This window comes from Phocoena phocoena, chromosome 19, assembly GCF_963924675.1.
Source record: "Phocoena phocoena chromosome 19, mPhoPho1.1, whole genome shotgun sequence".
In the NCBI taxonomy this organism is placed as follows: domain Eukaryota; kingdom Metazoa; phylum Chordata; class Mammalia; order Artiodactyla; family Phocoenidae; genus Phocoena; species Phocoena phocoena.
Window position 1 is genome coordinate 23,446,006 of NC_089237.1, and position 22,249 is coordinate 23,468,254.

The 22,249-nt window shown below is 56.1% G+C and overlaps 3 protein-coding genes across 4 annotated transcripts; 1 reads left to right on the forward strand and 2 right to left on the reverse strand.

Annotated features, from left to right (window-relative positions):
* Positions 1–1,039: 1,039 nt before the first annotated feature.
* On the reverse strand, positions 1,040–1,932 carry GNGT2 (G protein subunit gamma transducin 2). Its single transcript, XM_065897692.1, has 2 exons — positions 1,835–1,932; positions 1,040–1,385 (listed from the first exon to the last, which is right to left on the reverse strand). Exons 1-2 carry the CDS (start codon positions 1,916–1,918, stop codon positions 1,260–1,262), a joined length of 210 nt encoding a protein of 69 aa, XP_065753764.1. The 5' UTR covers positions 1,919–1,932; the 3' UTR covers positions 1,040–1,259.
* A 2,586-nt stretch (positions 1,933–4,518) lies between these two features.
* On the forward strand, positions 4,519–14,164 carry ABI3 (ABI family member 3). 2 transcript variants are annotated; one of them, XM_065897720.1, is made up of 8 exons: positions 4,519–4,635; positions 9,508–9,675; positions 10,700–10,876; positions 12,340–12,425; positions 12,608–12,703; positions 12,879–13,012; positions 13,554–13,691; positions 14,001–14,164. In XM_065897720.1, exons 1-8 carry the CDS (start codon positions 4,519–4,521, stop codon positions 14,162–14,164), a joined length of 1,080 nt encoding a protein of 359 aa, XP_065753792.1. The 2 variants fall into 2 exon arrangements, with proteins under 2 accessions (XP_065753792.1, XP_065753794.1); XM_065897722.1 differs by having other exon boundaries at positions 9,508–9,657.
* A 1,679-nt stretch (positions 14,165–15,843) lies between these two features.
* PHOSPHO1 (phosphoethanolamine/phosphocholine phosphatase 1) lies at positions 15,844–18,494 on the reverse strand. Its single transcript, XM_065897752.1, has 2 exons — positions 18,450–18,494; positions 15,844–16,681 (listed from the first exon to the last, which is right to left on the reverse strand). The coding sequence occupies exons 1-2, from the start codon at positions 18,492–18,494 to the stop codon at positions 15,923–15,925; spliced, it is 804 nt and encodes a 267-aa protein (XP_065753824.1). The 3' UTR covers positions 15,844–15,922.
* Positions 18,495–22,249: the final 3,755 nt, after the last annotated feature.

The window sequence follows — 22,249 nt, forward strand, 5'->3', positions numbered from 1 at the left end:
TATCTATTCCTCTGTTCATAACTGCCCCTTCAACCAGATTTGCCACCCATCCACCCTTTACAACTTAACCCCTTAGGACTCAGCTCCAAGTATCACCTACTTTTCAAGGCCTTTCCTGTCCTCCCTCCCGGGATGCAACGCAGCCACTCAGCTGGATTTGATAGCCCTTCTATGTGTCCCCCTCATACTTCACGCAGACCTCTCTGACATTGCACTGAACGCATTGCATCATGAACGTCTGTCTGTGGCCCCTTTAGACAGTAATCTTGCTAACAAGGCCTAGGAATTAGTCTTCCCGACCTTAGCAGGATCCAGCCTCCCTTATGCTAATCAAAACCTAGCCTTCTGCGGCTTAAATACCCTCAGCAGCTTCCTATTGCAATGAGGGTCAAAAAGAAAGTTCTTACCTGAGCTCACAGCGAGATCCTTTAGACTTGAGCTCATCTTCCTCTCCAGCCCCATGTTTCACCCCTCCCAGGTCTGTCCTCAGCCCCCACGCCCCCACTTGCCTGCGACAGTTCACTTTGACAGTTCACATTGCCCTGACTGTCCACCTGCTGTGTGTTCCTGCACCACCCTTGACTTTCTTTTCCCCACAGCAGCACTTACTGATTAAACTGTATCCCTGTTTCATGCCTTCTATGCTAAATTCCATGAAAATAAGAGCCATTTGAATTTAGCTCACTTTTCTATCCTAGCCCAGCATGGAACAGGCACTCAATAACATTCAATAAATCATGACATCATGACTTTACGAGCTCTTTTTGTCACCAGGCCATCTGGGGAGACCCAAATGACCAGGGGGACTTCCACAGGACCGGACATGAGGTGGGGGGAAAGGACGCCCCAACTCCAGTCCTCAACCCGAAAGCTCTGAATGGGAGTTCTGGTTCCTAGGCAGACGGTGGAGGGGGGAAATGGGAGGAGTAACTGTTTCCCAAGGACTGTCCCAGGTCTCAGGGAACTGCAGTCTTTTCAGACCCGACGAGTTTAGGTGTCAACTGCTGAGCCAGGGAAGCTTTCCTGGGAGTGTTTCCAAGTGGGGTCAGCAGTGACCAGGCAGGTGGTAACGGGAGAGAAGAGCTCAAAGCAGGACTGGGGAACGGATTCGTGATGCATGCAACCAGGCATCTTTACTCATTCTGTGACTAAGAGAAGGTGAACATCCACTGGTTCCCCGGGCGTCCCAGGATACTTGATTCTGGATAAGGAGGGGGCTGAGGAGGGGCAGGCATTCAGGATGAGGGGCTCCAGTGCCATCAGCTTATCATACAACCGCTTTTTTCCTTGAAGGGATTCTTGTCCTCAGGGATGCCTTTGAGGAGAGGGTCGTTTCCTGCTTCGGCCTCCACGTAATCCTTGATTTCCTTTCCTGTCTTAGAAATCTGCGAGAAAGTAAAGTGTGCTTCTAGCCCTTGTCTGTTGCTCGGGATTCATGATTTGTTCAGTCCCAAGAAAGCAGGCTTCTGGGCAGGGTGGGGATAGAGGCCGGAGAGGAGAAAGATGAGAGGCACAGGCAGGTGTGAATTCCTAGACCAGAACCGCAAAGCCTGACTCTTACCCTGAGGGACTTTTTGGCCAGGCCCAGCCCAGGGACAGGGCCGGGCACATTGAGCCCTCGAGGCTCTGAGGTTATCTCTTACACACCTTTGTGGGATCAAACCCTGACCTCCTTCCACTTCCCATTCCATTCCAGAGGCACCTCCTGCTCTTTCTACTGTCCTGGAGAAGGCCCACAACCAGGCTGTCCATCACTTCCTCCTTCGTGTCCCGGCTCCATGAGGACCAGAAGAGGATGGAGAAGAGGAAGCATGGAAGGGAATAGGAGGCTCACCGGAGCTCTTGGGTTCTTCACTTCCTTCTTCAGTTGCTCCACCTCCATCTTTAAAAGCTCCTTCTCACTGAGCTCCTGGGCCATCCTGCCCTGGAGAGACCAGGTCCTGGAAAGGATTCCACAGCTGGGATTGCAAATCCCCTGGGCTCCCCCAGCTCCCTCCTCTGTACTCCCCACACCTCAACTTCTACCCTCTTCCCTGCTCACCGTATATTCTCATTACTCACCATAGATTCACTACACCCCCACCCCCATCCCATTATGAGTCTAGCCTCTGGAGGAGAGGATGCTCCCAGCCTCATGGGGGAGGCACAGACAATCCTTGCCCTTTAGATAAGACCTGTCTATGGAGGAAAAGGGAATCAGAGCATGGAGAAGGGAGAGAAGAGTTTCTTTCGGTGAGGCAGATTTGGGAAGCAAAGTTATTGTTCCACCTAATGACACAGGTAGAAGTTTTCAGGAAACTCCAGGTCCTGTCAGAAGAGAGAGTAGTTTAGGGACTAAGAGAAAGACTCTGGAATCTGCCAGACTCCAACTCTGATCGTGACTCTGCTGCTTCCAAGTTGTGTGGCCTTAGGCAAGTTGCTCATCCTCCTTGAGCCTTAGTTTCCCCATCTGCAAAATGGGTATAATAATGCTACCTACCTTATATGATTATTGTGAGTACTAAGAAAATAATGCATGTAAAATATTTTAACACGCTGCCTGGCACATAATGAATGCAATACATTTATCATCATCACCATCACTACTACAGGGTTATCAGGAAGGCCTGCCCAGTGCCTAACCCAATAACTCTAAGGCTAGCTCCCAGCCCAGTGCAACCACAGCCCCTCTTACCTGCCAAGAAAGAACGTGCACTTCAAATCTTGTCCCCAACCCAGACAAGATGGAGTTTGAGCCTCCTAGCTCCTCAGCAGCTGAAAGTCTTTGGATAAAGCAGATGGTTTGGAAGCCCAGACCTCTGATGCCTAAGCTGATCATAGGCTCAAGGTTCTAAGCCCATCCAGCAGCCTGAGCCTCCAAGACTGCCACCACTGCAGTCCCCCTGGCCCCTGCGTCGGCCCCCCTCCTGTAGTGACCCCTCCGGCTTACAGCCCGCTTCCCTGTTCTCACCCTCCGGCCTTGATTCCTCTCCTTCCCCGGCCTTCTCTCCCAAGCCCTCTCCTCCCCTACCTCTGAGCCTGCTCTGAGGCTCTTCTTCCCAATGAGGCAATTCCTAGACCAGCTCCTAACTTCCCTCACCCGAGAAGCCTTGTGTCCCCATTTCGAGCCCCACCATTTCACCTTACAAGGTTCTCCCGGCTCAATCTTCATTCACTCATTCAGTAAAAATGTACTCACTTAGGACGCTGTGCCTGTCAGCACTTGGGCCCATGGCCACACCTCTAACACCTGTGTCCACACGTTTTTGCCTCCATGCCTCCCCTTGAGCCCCATGTGTGGGTCTCCCCCAGCAGTCCCCGAGCTCAGGGCCCACGTCCCGATCTCTCTCTTGTTCTCCTCCCAGGACCACCCAAGGGCTGTGCCATTTAATAGTCACCGAGCTCCTGCTCAGGCTGACGCCCGTCCAATGACAGGAAACCCTCTCAAGGAGCAGATGTTAAGGGACCGATGTGGTCAGTGAGGGATCCTCTTCTTTCTCCTGACTCTAGAATGAATGACAGACTCCCCAGTGGGAGGGGCCGGGAGGAGGCCCGGAGTCCATCCTAACTTCCCCTGCTCCAGGATCCAAGTCCCACTCACAGCTCTGAGCACTAAGAAATTGAGATCAGGACAGGACCCCGGAGGTCATCCTGTCTGAGTCTCCTCCCGTGAATGCAGGAACTGGAGCACAGACGTCCTGAGGCGGGCTCAGGGCTCCAGCCACCGCTGCCTCCTAAGACCGGCCTGTTAATCTGGAATTTAAACGTAGTGCTTCTCAAAGCCAAGTCCTTCCTGTTGTCCCATCTGAGGCCCTTGTTCTACGCTTAGTTGATTTCATCTTGTCCTGCCGCTATCAGGTACGGAGCATGTATGTACACCAGATCTTCATTGCAGGTAACCCTTCGGAGACTTGATAATGATTCTCAGGGGACCTCTGGCTGTATCTTCCCGGTGTCTAGCATGGTTTCCCTGGCTGCTGCATCGGTTGTTTTCCATTGTTGCGGCACCACTGCCCTAGGGCCCCCAGCACAACCGGTCTCCATATCCTCTCCACCCTCCAGTCCCCTGTCTCTTGGTGACTCATCCCCGAGCTTCCCAAGGAAGCCCCCACCCTCTGCCCTTTCCTCCCCTTCCATGAGTGGAAAATCCATCTCCACCCCCAGAGCAGGCTGGCCCCCTTCCTCCTGTCTCCCATCCCAGCCCCCGCTGCAGTTTCCTCTCCAGGCCCAGGGAGCAATCACAGCCGCCCCGACCTTGGCTTCCTCTGCTGGGAGGGACTGGGGGGCTGGGCCCCTGCAAGGGGCCCCCAGCTTCCCCCTTCCCCTGGGCAGGGGACAGAGAAGCACAGGCCCAGGGAGCGGGGACTAACTTCCTCTTGTGCCGGAATGAGCGTGTCTGCCCTTTGCAAGTGGGTTTGGGTCTCTCAAGCAGAGGAAACCAAAAGCAGTGAGAGGGAGGGAAGGCGGGGCGACCAGTCAAGGGCAGGGTGAGGCGCAAAACCAGCGGCTCCCCGGGGAGCCAGGCAGAGGCGGGGGGCCATGGCGGAGCTGCAGCAGCTGCAGGAGTTTGAGATCCCCACGGGCCGGGAGGCCCTGCAGGGCAACTACAGCTCCCTGCTGCGAGTCGCAGACTACTGCGAGGACAACTACGTGCAGGTAAGCAGAGCAGGCGCAGCCCCGGCGGCCCAGCCCCTCCAGGGGCCCGGACGCCATCCTGACAGGTGCTCGGCCTGGGCCTTGGCTGATCTATCCTCCCACTCCAGGTCGGCTTCATCCCAGTCCCGCGAACTCTAACGCTGACTCACGCTCTCCAAGCCCCCACTGTGCCCCTTTTCTCTTCCAGAGCCTCAGACATGCCCGGCAGGCAGCGCTACCCCATCCTGCTACAGGCCCCATCCTAGGCTCATCTCCTTCCTAGCCTTTCACTCAGATCCAGAGGCCCAAAGACTTGTCCTCACACACCTGTTGGTGCCATCATTCCATGTACAGGCTGGCTCTGGGTGAGACTTCATAAGAACTTCCCATTGTCATGAGCTTGAGATGGATGAGGGAAAGTTCTGCTCCTGAGATCTGAGGGAGAGCCGAGAGATGTCAGACTACGCTAGGTTAAAAAGATGGGGTCTGACTCAGAGGCAGGGAGATGGACAATAAGACTGCCGGGAACAGGCTACCGGCAAAAGATAAGGATGGTGGCATTTTAGAATAGCTTTCTAAATTGTGGGGTTGTCCCAGGACCGCAAGTCTGGAGCACGGGAAACTTAACAACGATCGAGCACCTCTGTTATTTCATTAACCTTTTTTTTTTTGCGGTACGCGGGCCTCTCACTGTTGTGGCCTCTCCCGTTGCGGAGCACAGGCTCCGGACGCGCAGGCCCAGCGGCCATGGCTCACGGGCCCAGCCGCTCCGCGGCATGTGGGATCTTCCCGGACCGGGGCACGAACCCGTGTCCCCTGCATCGGCAGGCGGACTCCCAACCACTGCGCCACCAGGGAAGCCCTCATTGACCTTCTTAACCACCTTGTGAGACAGCATCATTATTCCAATTTCATAGATGAGGAAACAACAGTTCAGGGAGGTGAGGTGACTTGTCCAAGTCATACAGCTTGGCAACGGTTGAGCGGGCATCAGCCCAGGACTCCTGACTTCTGACGATGAGCCCTCTCCTCCCTGCCTTCCCCTCCCTGACATGCTGTATGATTTTAAGACAGTTATTTGCACTGGGACCTCCCGGCTCGGTAGGAGTGTGGAAAAAAATAATAATATAAGGAGCAAGTGCTTATGGGAAAATGGCAGATTAAAGAGAGTCAATGGTAACAAAAATTAATCTGCTTTGCTCTGCACCCAAACTGCTCTCATTGCCTCCTTCAGTCCTCACCCCAGTCTGTGAGGTGAGGACCACTCCTACTTCACAACCAGGAGGCTGAGCTTTGGAGAATTTAACTCACTTTCCCAAGGTCTCTAAGCTAGTGGTAGAATCTGGATTCGAACCGGCAACTCTGACTCCAGAGCAGCACCCCCAAACCTCTAGTTGAAAATGTTACCCCGCGTGTAGGTATTGAGTGGCTGATTGTAGCTACTGCAGATGAGCTGGAATGTGGCTTGTAAACCAGCTCTCTTCTCCAAGCACTGGAAGGCATGTTCCTTCTATGGACTGGGATGGAGGCTGGCCTTCCCATTCCTTCAGTGTCTTCTGCGCATATCAAAGCACTTCCAGATGGGTTCTCGTTTGCACACAGTGTACACACGGAATTTGAGGTCGCAAAGAGCTGAGTTCAATTTCCAACTCCTGGACCTGAGACAAGTTTCCCCTCTGACTCTGTTTTTTTTTTTTTTTTTTGCGGTACGCGGGCCTCTCACTGTTGTGGCCTCTCTCCCGTTGCGGAGCACAGGCTCCGGACGTGCAGGCTCAGCGGCCATGGCTCACGGGCCCAGCCGCTCCGCGGCATGTGGGATCTTCCCGGACCGGGGCACGAACCCGTGTCCCCTGCATCGGCAGGCGGACTCTCGACCACTGCACCACCAGGGAAGCCCTCCTCTCTGATTCTTATACCCTCCTTCACAGTGGTCATATGGGTTAAATGTAATAATGTATTAAAGCATTTAGCCCAGCGCCTCCTCCTTAAGGGCAGGATAAATGGCAGCTGTTACCATCATCACCATCATCACCATCTTTCATCAGAAGGATGGAAGACACATATAGATATGTCAATTCTAGTGAGGTGAAGCAGCCCTTGCAAAAACACTCAGGGCATCGGAAGCCCTGACCCAGGTCAGAATCTGTAGATTTATGTTTCCTTCATGCAGAACACTAACCACTAGACCGCACAACCAGTTACCTTTCCTGACTTCTCTGACGATCTTTGTCTGGGGAGCAAGTGCTAAGGAAGGGTTTGGATGACTTCTCAGAACTGGTCTTAAACAAAGCCTGGTTCCCACACCCTCCCTCCCTCACCCCTCCCTCCACCCCAACCAGGTGTCAGGAAACCCATGGGGCATGGGGGAGGGCAGGCTGGGGTGAACTGCAGAGTTCTCCGTCAGGGTCCACTGGATTTGTAGACAGGGTGATTTGCATGATGAATAAGCAGTCAGCCATGAAGATGGATCCCAGACCTTTGTCTCTCCAGACCTCACTTTCGATTAAGACCAAAGCCAGGGGTCAGTAGGCATCCAGGCTCTAGCCTCCCAGAGCTGGGCCCAAGCAGACATTTTTCCTGTTTGGACTGACAGGAAAAATCCAGTGATGAATTCCATATGCCAGTCCAGGGAGGGGACAGTACAGGCAAGGCCAGCTAAGACCAGAGAAGTAGTCACTGCTCCATTCTGGGCCTTTGTCCATTTCCTTGCCTACTAAAGGAAGGTCTTGGACTAGAATAAGACCTGCTATGCTTTCTGGTTTGATTTCTTTGCCTTTTCAAGGCATTTGGTTACATATGTTGATGAGATGTAAATTAGATGCAAACGAGCAGCTCTTTCCCTCAGTTGGAACAGAAAGGCAGGGAGGAGCACCTGAGGGGAAAAGCATGGAGGGTGTGTGTGTGTGTGTGTGTGTGTGTGTGTGTGTGCGCTGTCCAGAAGGTTCTAGGTCTGCCCTTTGGCTCAAGCCTGGCTTGGGCTACACTGGAGGCACCCAGGTCTCTCTCAGCACCCTTCTCGGACAGGTTCTAGGTCTGTTCTCCACTGCAGGCCCAGAGGAGTACCTGAGAGCCCTTAGCAAGGAGACCTCAGCGTGCAGCCTTGCTGGTCACTCCGCTGGCCCCTCCCCAGACTTGCCATGGATTGGCCTACTACCCTCCATGTCCCTGACCTGAGATGAGGAAGCTGTCTGGGGAAGCAAATGACCGGAGAAGCTTTGTCCCAACCCGCACAGTCCGATCTGGGACGGAAAAAAAAGCCCTCTTCTGTCTTCAGCCACTCCCTGCCCACCCCACTGCCACTGACTGGAAGTGTGGCCCTGGCCAGCACCTGGCACAGTGCCGGGCACACAGCAGGAAGATGCCCAGCAAGTGTCTGGGTTTGCATTCAATCCGCTGAGTAACTCACAGACACATATTCATTAAGTACCGTCTGTGTGTTGGGCACTATTCCAGGACAGGATACAGAATATAACAGATGTGCTCCCTGCCCTCACAATGCTTACATTTGTGTGTGTGTGTGTGTGTGTGTGTGTGTGTGTGTGTGTGTGTGAGTATAGATAATAAAGTACATAGATAATAATTTCTGATCGTGGTAAGTGTTATGAAGAAAAGAGAACAGAGTAAATCTGATAGTGAGTCAATACAGAAGTGGGCTGGAGGAGATCTTAGGGTGGTGAGGGAAGGTGTCTCTGAAGCGCTGAGATTTAATAAGGATTCTAGAAAGAAATACAGCCAGTGCAAAGTCCTGAGGTAGAGGAACTTCCCTGGTGGCACAGTGGTTAAGAGCCCGCCTGCCGATGCAGGGGAGATAGGTTCGATCCCTGATCCGGGAGGATCCCATATGCCACGGAGCAGCTAAGCCCGTGTGCCACAACTACTGAACCTGTGCTCTAGAGCCCACGTGCCATGACTACTGAGGCCGTGTGCCACGACTACTGAGGCCGTGTGCCACAACTACTGAAGCCTGCACACCTAGAGCCCGTGCTCCGCAACAAGAGAAGCCACCGCAACTAGAAGTCCGTGCACCGCGGTGAAGAGTAGCCCCTGCTCGCTGCAACTAGAGAAAGCCTGCACGCAGCAACAAAGATCCAACGCAGCCAAAAAAAAGAAGGCCTAAGGTAGAAACAATCTTAGCTTGATCAGGAAGAGAGACCCAATGGCCAGTGTGGCTTGAGGGGCGTGAGTGAGGGAGAGTGGAAGGCAATGAGGGTGAGAGAGAAAGCAGGAGCCAGCCTTGTGAGGCCCTATATAGGCCACGGTTAGAAGTTGCTTTATTCTCAGTGTGTTGGGAAGCTATTGGAGGGAATGAATGATTGAAGTCACTCTTCCTGGGCTTCAGTTTCTTATCTATAAAATGGATCAGATTATTGCTTCCCAAACACCAGCTTGAAGACTGGAGATAAACCAGGAGCACAGGAGTCGCCTGAGGAACTTTTAGAGGTACAGATTCATTGGTCTCGCGCCCAGGGGATTCTGGTTAGAAGGTCTGGGATGGGGGCATGAGGTTGGCTGTTTGGTTTTCAAGTCTGAGAATATCTCTTCCAGCCAGTATTGACTTCCTCTTTCCTTTCTACCATTCACCCTTTAGCTCCCGCCGCCCCCCCTCAAAATATATCTTCAGGAGGATGGTGGAGCCAATCCTGTGTGACTATTTGAGCAGGGTGCCTTTTCCTTCCCTTGCACCCAGTCCTCAGGGCTGCAGATTCACTCTCCTGATGTCCCCTGAGTCCTTCCTACCACATCATTCTTATAGAAACCTCCTCAAACATCTGAGGGTTGCCACTTCCTCCCAACTCAGCCCCCACCTTTCCTATACCCCATCCCATTCCAGCCCACCCAGCCGCGGCCCCAGTGGAATATGCTGGCCTCAGGCCAGGGCTGTGTGTATTTCAGGCCACAGACAAACGGAAGGCGCTGGAGGAGACCATGGCCTTCACCACCCAGGCCCTGGCCAGTGTGGCCTACCAGGTGGGCAACCTGGCTGGACACACTCTGCGTATGTTGGACCTTCAGGCGTCCGCCCTGAGGCAGGTGGAAGCCCGTGTGAGCACGCTGGGCCAGGTAAGGGCTGTGGGAAGGCTGCTCGCCTCAGACCCCAACTCTTCAGCCCCACCTGGACACCTTCTGCAGCAAAGTTTCTTTCTTGCCTCCCTCCATGTCCAAATGCCCACCTGTATCACAGAAGGCTGGCACTCCCCAGACTTTTTGAGCCTTCTCGTCTTTGTGGCTGTGTCTCAGGGGTGAGCCTTGCTGCCCCATCGGACCAGGAACTCCCTGATGGCAGAACTTCATCTTTCTCTGACTTCTATCCTACATGGTAGAAAGCAGGCTCTCCCTATCACGGTGGCTGCATAGGACAGGAAAGAGGAAAATGGACCCTGTTTCCATATAAACACGGGTGGTGATTTTATAAATATCCCAGACTCAGAGTGCTTGCTTGGCAAGGTCATCCTCAGCCCTGGAAGCACTGCCACCACCACACAGCAACCCCAGCCCATCTAGCATACGCACCCTCCCCCTTCCTTCCTGGATCCTTGGCCAAGGAATTGCCGCATAAACCACACGCACAGATCCAGCTACACGTTGGTCTGGACTGTGTATCACTCACATGTTCGGTGTGGGTGTGTCTTTTCCTCTCACCCCAGCAGATCGGAGTTCCCGCCCTCTCAGTGCTGTAGGTTTCTCCACAGTACATTCCAAGAGGAAGTTAATTCACTTATATTATTGTCCCCCCAAAGGAAGAGCTGATCCAGCCACAATTCTCAGCCACCTCCACTTTATCTCCCTCTGCTCCCAAGCCAGCCCAGTCTCTTCCCAGCATCCCCAGGGGTGTTGTGTTTTCTCTTCCTCGGTTCCTGCTCAGCTAATAATAACCCTTGGTCTCTTCCACCAGGAAGTTGCTCCAGAGTGGTTCCATTCTCAACTGGCAACCCTTTCCCCAAATGCTGCCTGCCCTTGGGGACAAAACTCACTCTTTCTCCGGACTTCCCTGCCTCCGATGGTCCCTCCTCCCACCCCAAAGTCTTAAGGGGAAGGGTGCTGTGCAGAGGCTACCCCACTGTCGTCTCCAACCCTGTCTTTGCAGATGGTGAACATGCACATGGAGAAGGTGGCCCGAAGGGAGATCGGCACCTTAGCCACCGTCCAGCGGCTGCCCCCCAGCCAGAAAATTATCGCCCCTGAGAGCCTGCCTCCCCTCACGCCCTACTACAGGAGACCCCTCAACTTCGGTTGCCTGGATGACATCGGTCACGGAGTCAAGGTAGAGAGAGGGGCTCCTCCTCTTTCTCCAGAGCCCACCCTCTTCTCTTTTTTTTTTTTGGCTGTGCCACGCAGCACGCGGGATCTTAGTTCCCTGACCAGTGGAAGTGCGGAGTCTTAACCGCTGGACCGCCAGGGAAGTCCCCCCACCCTCTTCTGCCTCACGGCTCTCTTCTCTCTAGACCCTCAGTTTTCTTCCACAACCATGTCCTTGTCCCAAGCTGCAGTCCCTTTCCGTCCTCACTCCCTGAAGCCACCACCCTAAGTGGCTACCTTACTCCACAAGGCCTCCTTAGAGGAGTCCCTTCACCCCCTTCTTCCTTAAAAATTCTTCATGACCCCTCTCTTCATGACTGACCTTTACTCTGTATCACACGATCTGCTGCGAGTGACATCTGGGCACCCCACCCCTCCTTGTGGGTGGCGGGTGTGTGTGAAAGGGAAGAGGGGGGAGGGAGAATGTCAGGGTGTGCATGAGAATGGCGGGCCAGCCACATGAGATCGGCAACTTCCTCTGTCTGGAGGTTTGAGGTCACTGCACTGAACAGTCACCCCAGGGCTGCTGTTGGGTGGGAAGGGGCTGGGACGCAGCCACTCAAAGGAGGACACGGTGAACGACTCTGGCATTTTCTTGACAACCCATGTCCTTCTGAGAGGTGGGAGAGGACACCCCCCCATCACATTTTGTTGTTTATTTGTCCCCACACTCCAACATTCCAGATTAGATTGGACGTTCCCCTGTATCTAAATGGCCCCTTGATATCATTAACACGCCATCTCCCCCCAGAAAGAGAAAGCACACTCCCTCCTTCAGTCACCAGGCCTCACCAGTAAGTTCTTCCTTCTGTCCAACTTAAATTCTTTATGCTTGAGCTCGAGTCCCTTTTTGTCTTGTCCCTTGTGAAGGATAGCAGAGGACATCATCCCCCATGCACCCACTCTAGGTAGGGGAAACCCTGTCACTAACAGAGGTGCTCTCTTGCATGTGGGTTTGCACCTTGTCACTGGTACACTCTAAATGTTCTGCTCCTCTCTGCCCCAAACTCCCCAAAGCCAGTTCCCCAGGCCTGCGAAAATGACAGGTGGGACATTTCTAAGTCAACCTCTACCTCCTCAACCGCGCACTGGCGTTGGGGTTTCTCAGAGTCAGGGACCACCAAGCTGAGCGCTGAGATGCTTTTGCTAGCGGGTGGGGCTCAGCCGCTGAGGCTATGCAGAGGAAGTGGCCTTCTGACCGTGCCTGTCTGAGCCTAGGCAGACTTGAGGCCTGGGATCCAGGCGGCGATCAAGAGTGGGTGGGGCGGGGTGGGAGAGGGGGGCTGGGAAGTGGAACCGGGAACTTGCTGTGTCCGCGCTCTCCCTCCCAGTTCTCGTCTGCCCCTCCCGCATTTCCTCTCTGGGATGAGGGGGCTATTGCAGGCCCCCCCCACCCCGCTGTCAGCCCCGCCCCCTGTTCCCCCGCAGGATCTGAGCACGCAGCTGTCGCGGACCGGCACCCTGTCTCGAAAGAGCATCAAGGCGCCTGCCACACCCGGCTCCGCCACCCTGGGGTGAGGCCTCCCCGCAATTCACACCTGCGCCGCCCCATCCAGAAACCCTACTCCTCCACAGCCCCCTTCAAGCCGGGCGCCAATCTTCCTCCTCCGCCAGTTGCCACCTCCTCCCCGCACCGACCGCCTGCCCGCCTGATGCCTTCCCCTTGACGACACCCCTTCTCTCTGCCCACCCGCAGGAGAGCGCCCCGGATCCCCGAGCCAGTGCAGCTCCCCGTGGTGCTGGACGGCAAACTCTCCGCCGCCTCCTCTGCCTCCTCCCTGGCCTCGGCCGGGTGGGCTGCACGGGTCCAGGTTGAGGGTGGTCGCGAAGGGCGGGGGCTTAAGAGGACTCAGGGGCACGGGGGCGGGGCTTATGACGGAAGGGGGCGGGGCCAGTTGGGTGCTGAGTTAGGAAGGTGTCCCCCCCGCCCCCAATGTAGCCGAGCGCCCGCTTTCTCTGGTCTTCAGCAGCGCCGAAGGTGTCGGTGGGGTCTCCACGACCCAGGAGCAGGCAGTACCCCCACCCCCACCCCCTCCACCTGCTGCCTCCGAAGGTTTCCTGTCGCCCCCTCCGCTGGGGAAACTGTGCCTGCCCCCAACAGGTAAGGAGCTCTGCCCTCTCCTCCTAGCTCAACTTTGGGGTCGTTCTCACCTCCCAATACTTCTCCCCACCCTCACCCTTGTTGGGTCCAACTGGGTCTATGTCAGTGACCACTTTGTCCAAGGCAGGAGTAACGGGAAGAAAGGAGGCGGAGGGAATGAACTAACATAATTTAGCCCCCGCTTTATACCAGACCCCAGGGTCAAAGCTTCTCATCCATTTTCTCACTTTTACTTAACCTCCTAGGATCTTCACGCTCCCATTTAATAGATGAAGCTGAGCCTGAGAGGTTAAACTAAGTGCATTGGCTCACTCAGCCAAGTGGCAGAGTCTGACAGCCCCACAACTGTTCAATGTTAACCGTATTTACTGAGCACCTACTACCTGCTAGAGGCATTGTGGGAGGACCAGGATGAACGGGGGCTGAAAGCAGATTGCAAAAAATGGGTAGATCCTGGGGCCCTGCTCTCCAACACTGAAGTTTCTTGGCCTGGAGGGGGTTGCCTGTGTGACACTTGCAGCCTTTCTGCTTTCCCTCCCAGCCCCAGAGCTGCCCATGCCCCTGGACCTGCCCCCTCCTCCACCCTTGGATGTAGATGATTTGGGGCTACCACCTCCGCCACCACCAGGCTTTGGGCCTGAAGAACCCAGCTGGGTCCCTGATGCATACTTGGAGAAAGGTACGTGACTCCTGGGACTGAAAGGCGCCAGATCCTGGGGTCAGGATTGCCCGCTCTTCTAGCCCAGAGCCATTCTCCCCTCCAGCTGCAAAGGGGTGAGCCTGTTGTTGCCCACACCCCCATAGAGAAGAGAAGCAGCCGGCCTGATATTGAATATTATCTCAGCTGGGGAGGAGTCCCGGGGCTTTGGAGAAGGCATTTCCTGCTCCACTCCCCACGTTGCTCCCTAGGGTCCAGTATGTGGGCACCAGCATCCCTGTGGCAGGGCAGGAGGCACATCTCATGGCACCTTCTCCTCCCGCCCTGCAGTGGTGACGCTGTACCCATACACCCGCCAGAAGGACAACGAACTCTCCTTCTCTGAGGGCACCGTTATCTGCATCACCCGCCGCTACTCCGATGGCTGGTGTGAGGGTGTCTGCTCAGAGGGGTCTGGATTCTTCCCCGGGAACTATGTGGAACCCAGCTGCTGACAGTCTGGGCTCTCTGGGATGCTGACCCAAGCACAGCCTTGAGTGAGCCTCTTTTTGAGTCCCACACCGAAGCCAGCTCCACAGTCAAGACTGGACCAGGCCTGCACACCTCCTGGGCTGTGAGCTGTGTCTGTTCCTTCTCCAGAGGCCTGCTGGAGACAGGAAAGAACTGGAAACCAAGGAGTTTGGTGACCTTATCCACAGGGGACCCTTACGCCATGCATGACAGGGTCTCCAGCCGCAAGTGCCAACTTTGAATAAAACTCTGATGACCTGATTGCCCTGCAGGGCTGGGGAACCGAGGGACTGAAAGGCAACCCACTTGTAAGGCTCCTGCTAATTGGGCCCCCCCCTGCCTGCCCTAAGCAGCAGTATCCCCCATCTCCTCGGTGCTCACTGAGCCCTCTGCACTCGACCCCTGTGCCCCTCGGCAGAGATGGGCTGCACCCTGCTCTTTGGCCTGTTGCTTGCTTTGTTATGTATTTAGTCTTGGTTCCCCAAGCTGGGCACTCCTCCCAAGAGTGGGGACCAGCTCCCTCACTTAAGTGGGGCTCTCTGAGAGCAGAGATCACCTCGCCCTCATCCCTCAGTTGGCGGCGCAAGAGATCTCAGCCACCTTCACCTCCTTTCTCTTTTTTTTTTTCTTTTTTTTTGCGGTATGCGGGCCTCTCACTGTTGTGACTTCTCCCGTTGCGGAGCACAGGCTCCGGACGCGCAGGCTCAGCGGCCATGGCTCACGGGCCCAGCCGCTCCGCGGCATGTGGGATCTTCCCGGACCAGGGCACGAACCCACGTTCCCTGCATCGGCAGGCGGACTCTCAACCACTGCACCACCAGGGAAGCCCCTTCACCTCCTTTATAGCTCTGAAACACCAAAAGAGGGAGGAGGGCCTTGGGTTTCCGCTGGCTCTGCTTTAAAACATCATGGCTTTCTGTTCCATACGGGGGAAGGGGGACTCAGAGGGCCCAGTCGGCGGGGCAACTTTGGTTAAGTTCCTGGTTTCTTGCTGCATAGACGAGGCTGGGGTGCGAGGAGATATCTTCGGGGTCTGTGAGGTCCCTGGCTGGCCAGACCCGAGCCCCGGACAGTGTGCTACCTCATTCGACCACAAGGAGGTGTCTGTGCCCTCTGGCTTTTTTTCCTGTGGGGATGCTGACACGGTTGCGGGGGCGGGGGGAAGGGAGGCCAGGAGTACAGTGTAGGGTCGCAGTAGGTAAAACAAGATCTAGGCCTGGGACCGTCGGCAGAGAGCGCCACCCCGCTCCGCGGGGAGTCCGGTGCGGGGGAGGGGTGGTGGAGAGTGCAGGGCCTGGGTCCCCTTGACAGAAGACTGGGGGTGGGAGGTCATGCAGCCCAAGGTTTAACTAAACCTTTAGTTAAAGGTTTAGTTGGTTTAACTAAACCAATGCAGCGGGAGATGTTCTACCCCGCCAGGGACCCCCTTCCTCCCAGCTGGGAGGACCAGGTTTTTGGAAACGCTGCTGCCTGCTTAGGTATGCGCACCACCCGGGTGGGGCGGACTCCGGAATTTGCTTGTAGTGGAACTGGGGGAGGCAGCAGAGTTGGGTTAACTGCATAGGCGGGGACAGCTCCGAACCCCTCTTTCAGTCCCCAGATGGACGAAACTAGGATTCCGGAAATTCCCGGAGGATCGTAACAAAGCGAAAGGGAAAGGGGGTAATAAAGCTAGGTTTGTCTTTCCCGACCCCCACCCCCTCACCCCCTCCCCGCCCGGGTGCCCCCTGCAGGCCACGTCCTCAACACGTCTTCAGCACCTGTTGCAGATGGAGGCGCACTTCGGTGGCGGTTTCCCAGGGCACCACCCTGGCGCAGAAGGAGCTGGGCTCGGCCTTCTGCGCCTCCTGGATAAGGCGGTGCATGGGGTAGCCCCGGCGCGGGAAGGCCACGTCGCCTCCTGCCAGCACCCCCATGGGGCAGAAGTCGTTGGCGCCGTCGCCCACGTAGAAAAGGCGCTCGAAGTGCACGCCGTCGTGGGCCCGCTCGCGCAGGTAGTCGCTGAGCACCTTGTGCTTGCACATGTTGGCGGGGCAGCGAGCGCAGCTGTGCGCGTGGAAGGGCCGCAGCGCCAGCAGCCCCCGAGCGTCGGGCCCCGACGGGTTGCTGAAGATGCGGCGGAACAGGCCGTGGTGGCCGGCGGCGCGCAGCGCACTCTCCACGCCAAAGGTGTTGGCGTCTGAGATAAGAATAACCTCAAAGCAGGCGCCCTGCTTGGCCACAAACTGCAGCAGCTCGCCCATGCCGGGCGACAGGGGGATGGCCTCGTAGATGGCGCGCAGGTCCCGGGGCCGCACGCCCTGCTCGCCCAGGTACTGGAAGACGCGCTGCATGTACTCGTTGTAGAAGCCCTCGCGGTAGGTGGCACGCAGGCTCTCAGGCAGCCGCTGGCCCGGCGCGGCGCGCACGATGGAGTCATCGCTGTTTTCATCCACGATAGTCTCGTCAAAGTCGAAGGTCAGGAGGAAGCGTGGTGCGCCCTGCGCAGCCATCCCGCCGTCCTGGGAGCAGGGGAGAGAGGAGGGAGCAAGCGAGAGGGGGCGCGGCGGGAGCCGGCCAGGGAGAGGCTGGTTAGCGGGCCTCGGCCAGAGGCGCTGGCACATCCAAGACCTGAGGAGGACCCAAGGCTGGTTAAGCAACGCCGTCCCCACCCCCAGCCTTCCCCGCCCACCCCCTTGCACCTCTCGGTTAACTGCGCTGGGGTTTATCCTCAGGGGACCGTCCTCCTCGTGAACCCAGAAGGGCTTCTTTGGCACCTGCTTCTTTTACTCTCATCTGGGGCTATGGGGGCTTAACGAGGGTCAGCTTAAAAGAGTGGCAGAGCGGCTTCCAAGGAGGCGCTCCTTTGGTGAGGTTTCTGGACTAGAGTATTCTGGAGACTTCCAGTGACCCCAGCTGTCCATTGGATACAGGGAGGGTGGGAGGGACTCTCTACTCCCTCTTCCTTAACATAGTTAAGGGAAACCACCCATTCATCCAAATGCAGCAGCCTCCTCGTTCCCCTTTTTGGCCATGCACATCCGATGGCTTGTGGGACTGGTGGACAGGAGGAGCCAGGGAAGACTTGCTGGCACCACCCAAAGCATGTGGGCGATCAGTGCCAGGCCTAGAGAGTTAGGGGCCTGGGCTTCTGCACTGGCCAGAGAATTGGATTTTAGCTCTTGGAAGAGCCAGGTAGGTGGACTGACTATCCCAAATCCAGGCAGGCTCTCTGTGAGCTGCCTCCAGCCAGTGGCACTGGGCAGGGATCCGAGGATGGGACACAACTTCTCGGGGGAGTTTTAGGGCCCTGTGCTGACAGCTCATCACTAATCACTTGCCAATTCCCCGGGAGGAACTTGTCAGCAGGTGGGGTTTCTGCGAGAGTCCGAAGCAAGCGGGCAGCAGGAGAAGCAGTGGGGCTTGGGGAAGTCGGAGCCTCCCACACCAGGCCACGACATACCTGGGAGACAGGTAAGGAAGAGGAAAGAGAGCAGCAGTGGCTGAAAAGGCAGAGGAGGGAGCAGGTAGTGGGGACATGGGTGGGGGGGGGAATGAGGCAGGAGTGGGGAAGAAGAGGGCTAGAGGAGGAAGTCATGCTGGGGCCACGGGGAGGAAGGAACAGGAAGTCAAGACCCTGGGTTAACCATGCTGTGGGGGGCGGGTGGGAAACACAAGGGAGAGGATGGGAGGCGACAGGGCAAGTGTGAGGGCGCGAAGGCAAGCAAATGGAGAGCAGAAGCCCTCTGCAGCCTGGCCCTGCCTCTCTGCCTGCCAGCAGCTTTATGTGACAGAGGGGCAGCGAGCAGATTACGTACAGCTTCAGAATATCCACCATGCTGCCTTTCTGCCTCTCAACCCCCAACCCCAGTTAGTTGAGACAGAGCCACTCCTCTTTCTGGTTTCTTCCTAACTCCCTTTCCAATATTCCTGTGATGTTTATGGCCTGGTACATCCTGTAAACAGAAGGCCAAGCTCCTGATTTCCAAACTGGGATTTGAACCTGCTATCTGCCTCCCTAAGAGAATTGTCCCTTTGACTTCCATCCCTAGAGTCACTCTCTGGTCTCACCAACATCTATCTGTGAGTTTCAGTGGCCCACGATCCCTGGAGTGGAGGATGTAAAGCATCAGGGCCCCACCCCTGGGATGGAAGCTTCCAGGGATTAGTGGAGGTGCAGTAGAGGTGAGGGCAGGCTTAAAAGGGGCTGGATAGGGCTCCTCCCTCCCCATGATGGGAACATGGGAGCTGAGGCCTCATCCTAAGAGACCCCTGGAGGGACCCACTTACCCTAGATAGGCATCGGAGGCCAGCAACTGGGAAACACCCGCTCATTGTCAGTACATCACCCTGGGCACCACCTGTAGGGACTGTTGGCCTCCAGCTGTCGTCCAGAGCTCCTAACAACCACACAAGGTCCGTTTGAGGGTCCCAGTCAGGTGGCTTTGTTCCTTGTCCTAACCCCTCTCCTGAGCCCCAGGAACCACTCAGTAAAAACAGCCCCTCAGATAGGCTAAGGACCACAAAGCCCTCGCTGGGCACCCTCTTAACAATCCCCTACGATGCTGGAAGGGTTACAGATGATATTATTGGAGACCTAGAAAGTTTAACCAACTTGTGCAGACATCACCCACTGTATGTGGCAGAGAGAGATCTCAAAACCAGATCTCAGTCTGAGACCAGTGCTTTTTTCTCTGTATGGTCATTGCCCCATTCTTGTGTATGGTGCATCATAGTTTACAAATCATCTTCACTCACATTCTCTCCCTGCTCATCACAATCCCATGAACTCAGCAGATGAGAAGGGCTCAGAGGTTAAATAACTTGCCCAAGGCTATGATGGTTCCATGGCACAGAGCCTGGTTCATGAAAACCTGGCCACAGCCTTGCCTGCCCTCTGCCCTCAAAGGGGAAGGGGCAGATGACCAGGCTCACTGCACCACAGCTGGAGGGCCGGGACCCCTGGGCACCACAGGTGATCTGGGACTGTCTTCCTCCCTGGTGCTTCTAGAGGCTGGCAGTCAGCAGGAGTCAGGTTGAAATATCTGCCGGACTTTGCTATGTAACTTTGGGGACAGGGTTTGGCTTCGTGGGGGGCTTCACCAGTGCAGCTGCAAACCCACAACTCCAGTGCCTCCCCTCCATCCTGGGGTTAAATGAGAGACTAGATGCAGCTGGGACAGGTCTGGAAAGCTACTGTGAGCCAGGAGACTAGACAGGCTAAGGAGCAAAGGAGCAAAGGTCTGGCTGGCTGCTTCCCTCTGGTGGTGAGAGTGGGTGACACTGGGTACCCCTCTGACTTTGTCAAGTTGACTCTCCCCAGAGCATCCCAGGACAGCATGGAGAAGCTGTAGCCCTCAAGACAGAGACTGGGATATCCCAGGAGGGAGGGGTTCTCTCGCTCTCCATCTTGAGGTACCCCATCCCTCCCCACTCCCTGACCACACATGCGTTAAACCCTTTCGATAGGGATGGGATGTGGGTTTCAGCCTTTTCCCTAAGAACTTGTAATCTAGGAATTGAAGAGACACAGTTCAAGAAGATGGGAGAGGGCTTCCCTGGTGGCGCAGTGGTTGAGAGTCTGCCTGCTTATGCAGGGGACGTGGGTTCGTGCCCCGGTCTGGGAAGATCCCACATGCTGCAGAGCGGCTAGGCCCATGAGCCATGGCCGCTGAGCCTGCGCGTCCGGAGCCTGTGCTCCGCAACGGGAGAGGCCACAACAGTGAGAGGCCCGTGTACCGCAAAAAAAAAAAAAAGAAAAGAAAAGAAAAAGAAAATGGGAGAGAAGGGGAGGGAGGCATGTGAGGTGAAGGAAGGGCACGTTTAGGGGGGTTAGAGGTGGGAGGGCTGTCCCCAGGCCCCATCTAGAGGGAGTTTCAGCCTTCCAGAATCCTGGCTGATATCACATGTTCCCCAGGGGCCAGGCAAATCCAAAGAGAAAAGGTCAAGGGATGCCACTCCCCTTGTAAAAGCAAACATGGACAGACATGTGCCGGGCAGATACAAAGATAAAAAAGGGTCTCCAGGAGCCACCCAGAAGCCAACTTTCACTGCCCTTGGTTCTTTTTCTTTTTTAAATTTGGTGGAATAGTCTACTGGGTTTTAATCATGTTCAAAACTTCTCATAGCAAAAGAAATAGTTACATTTTTTTCATCTAATACTAGTATTTAGGGAAATCAGTTAAACATTTATTTGGTGAGTTGCCCTTGTTTTAGTCCCCACAGCAGAAAGCCAGGCATCCTGGGTTTCTCCCCTCGAAACTGAGAAGGCCATGCTGTGATACCCACCCCTACCCCAGAGTAGTCAGAGGGACCCCAGGCCCCGCTTGGATCTGCCTCCCGTGACATTCAAAAAGGCACTCACCTCTGCTAGCTTTGTCCTGAGTGATCAAAACCTTTTGTGGTCACCAAAAAGCGTCCCTCAGAGGAAGCTCAGGACCTCTGAGCTTCTCCTGCAGGCTAGAGTAGAGAGAGAAGGGTTTCATCAGGCTGGCAGGGAGTCCACGTTCTAGTCCTACCTAAAAGCACTGCTTCTCTCCTCCCCCCTCCCCCCTCCCCACCCACCCCGTTCACCTTTTTACACAAGTGCTGCTACATTACATCTATGGGAATAGGGTGGGAGGACACCTGGGGATGGGGGAGGGAAACAAGAATAGGCCCTAAGTTTGAAAGGCCCCTCTTAATGGACGGATGGAGCTTTAGCAGCTTTAACGGTTTTCTACGAGAAACGTGCAGGATAAGGATGCGGTGGGGGCCAGGACCCCAGAGATACTATAGTAACGCATCCTCTTAGTATCAACCACTAGAAACCGGATGCCACCACTAGGATGGAATTCTCTCCCTCCCCCAGACAGCACTCCCAACTTCATCATGGTCTATTCCTTGCTCACCACGACCAGCAGTGAATAGGAAAGGCCCAGAGAGGTCAAGCTAACATCCTGGGTCACACAGCATCAGAATCAAGATTAGAACTCAGGGGTCTCTACTGCCTCTTGGGAAAACTGCAGCCAGAACTTTCCCTATTGCCCCCCTGGGTTGTGAGCTTGCAGTCCTGACTAGCTGGGTTGAAGTCCTGGAGCTCTCGTGCCAGTGAGGAAGCTGAGACCCTGAGTCACCTCTGGTCTCGCCCTGCCTGGGTGGACAAGCTAGGAGGGGGATCCTCAATGGGCAAGGAGGTGGCAGCTGACGGTGGAGTGGGGGGAGAGATATTTTTAGAGGTGGCTGGAAAGCAGGCACTCTGGCACACCCCCAGCTGGCGGGTGCTTCGCTCCAGTGAGGGGCGGCGGGCGGGCAGCCCGGGAGTCGAGGGGACTCGTGGGTGGCAGGGAGCAAGGGAGCACGGATTCCTAAGCCTTGTCCGAGTCGGGGACGGACCTAAACCCGGACAGCCCGTTCCTGGGGTAGGAGAAGGGGGACTCATTCCTCCGCCCCGGAGACTCCCCCAATGACACGCGCGTGAAAGAGCGCTCTCAGACTCAGCGCAGCCGCCACCCCACACTGGGACCCCAGCACTCCCCACCTCGGGAAACCCAGGACTCACGTGGGGAGCGGTGGCTGCAGACGTCTGTCCCGGCTGAGTTTGGAGTGTAAAGAGTGGGGAGAGGGGCTAGCTGAGGTATTTGGGCGCAGGATGGAGCAAGGGGTGCTTACGGGAATTGAAGGGGACGCGGTGTCTTATCCGCCCCCGGATTTCTTGGGCTCCGGCTCTCACGAGTCCCTCCACTCCCGAGGGGCCATGGGTGATGTGCATCTGGACCGCTCTCTCCACTTGCCCCCCATCCCCACCCCGGGCCGCCGTCGCGTCCCCTTTAAATACCCGGGAGCCTGAGCCGGAGCCCAAGCCGCGGTTGGCGCTGCGGCTGCCGCAGCACCCTGGCCCACCGCAGTCCCCTGACGTCACAAGCGGCTGTCCAATCACAGTGGCGCCGGAGAACATTAAGGGGGCGGGCCGCCGCAGGCCACGCCTCCCGGCTGCCCCGGAGGCTCCCGGAGCGCAAGCGAAGGTGGAATTGGGAGCTGCGGGGAAGGGTAGGAGAGTGGAGCTGGAACGCGTCCCTTCAGAGGGGCGTGGGTGGGGGGCACCCTCATTA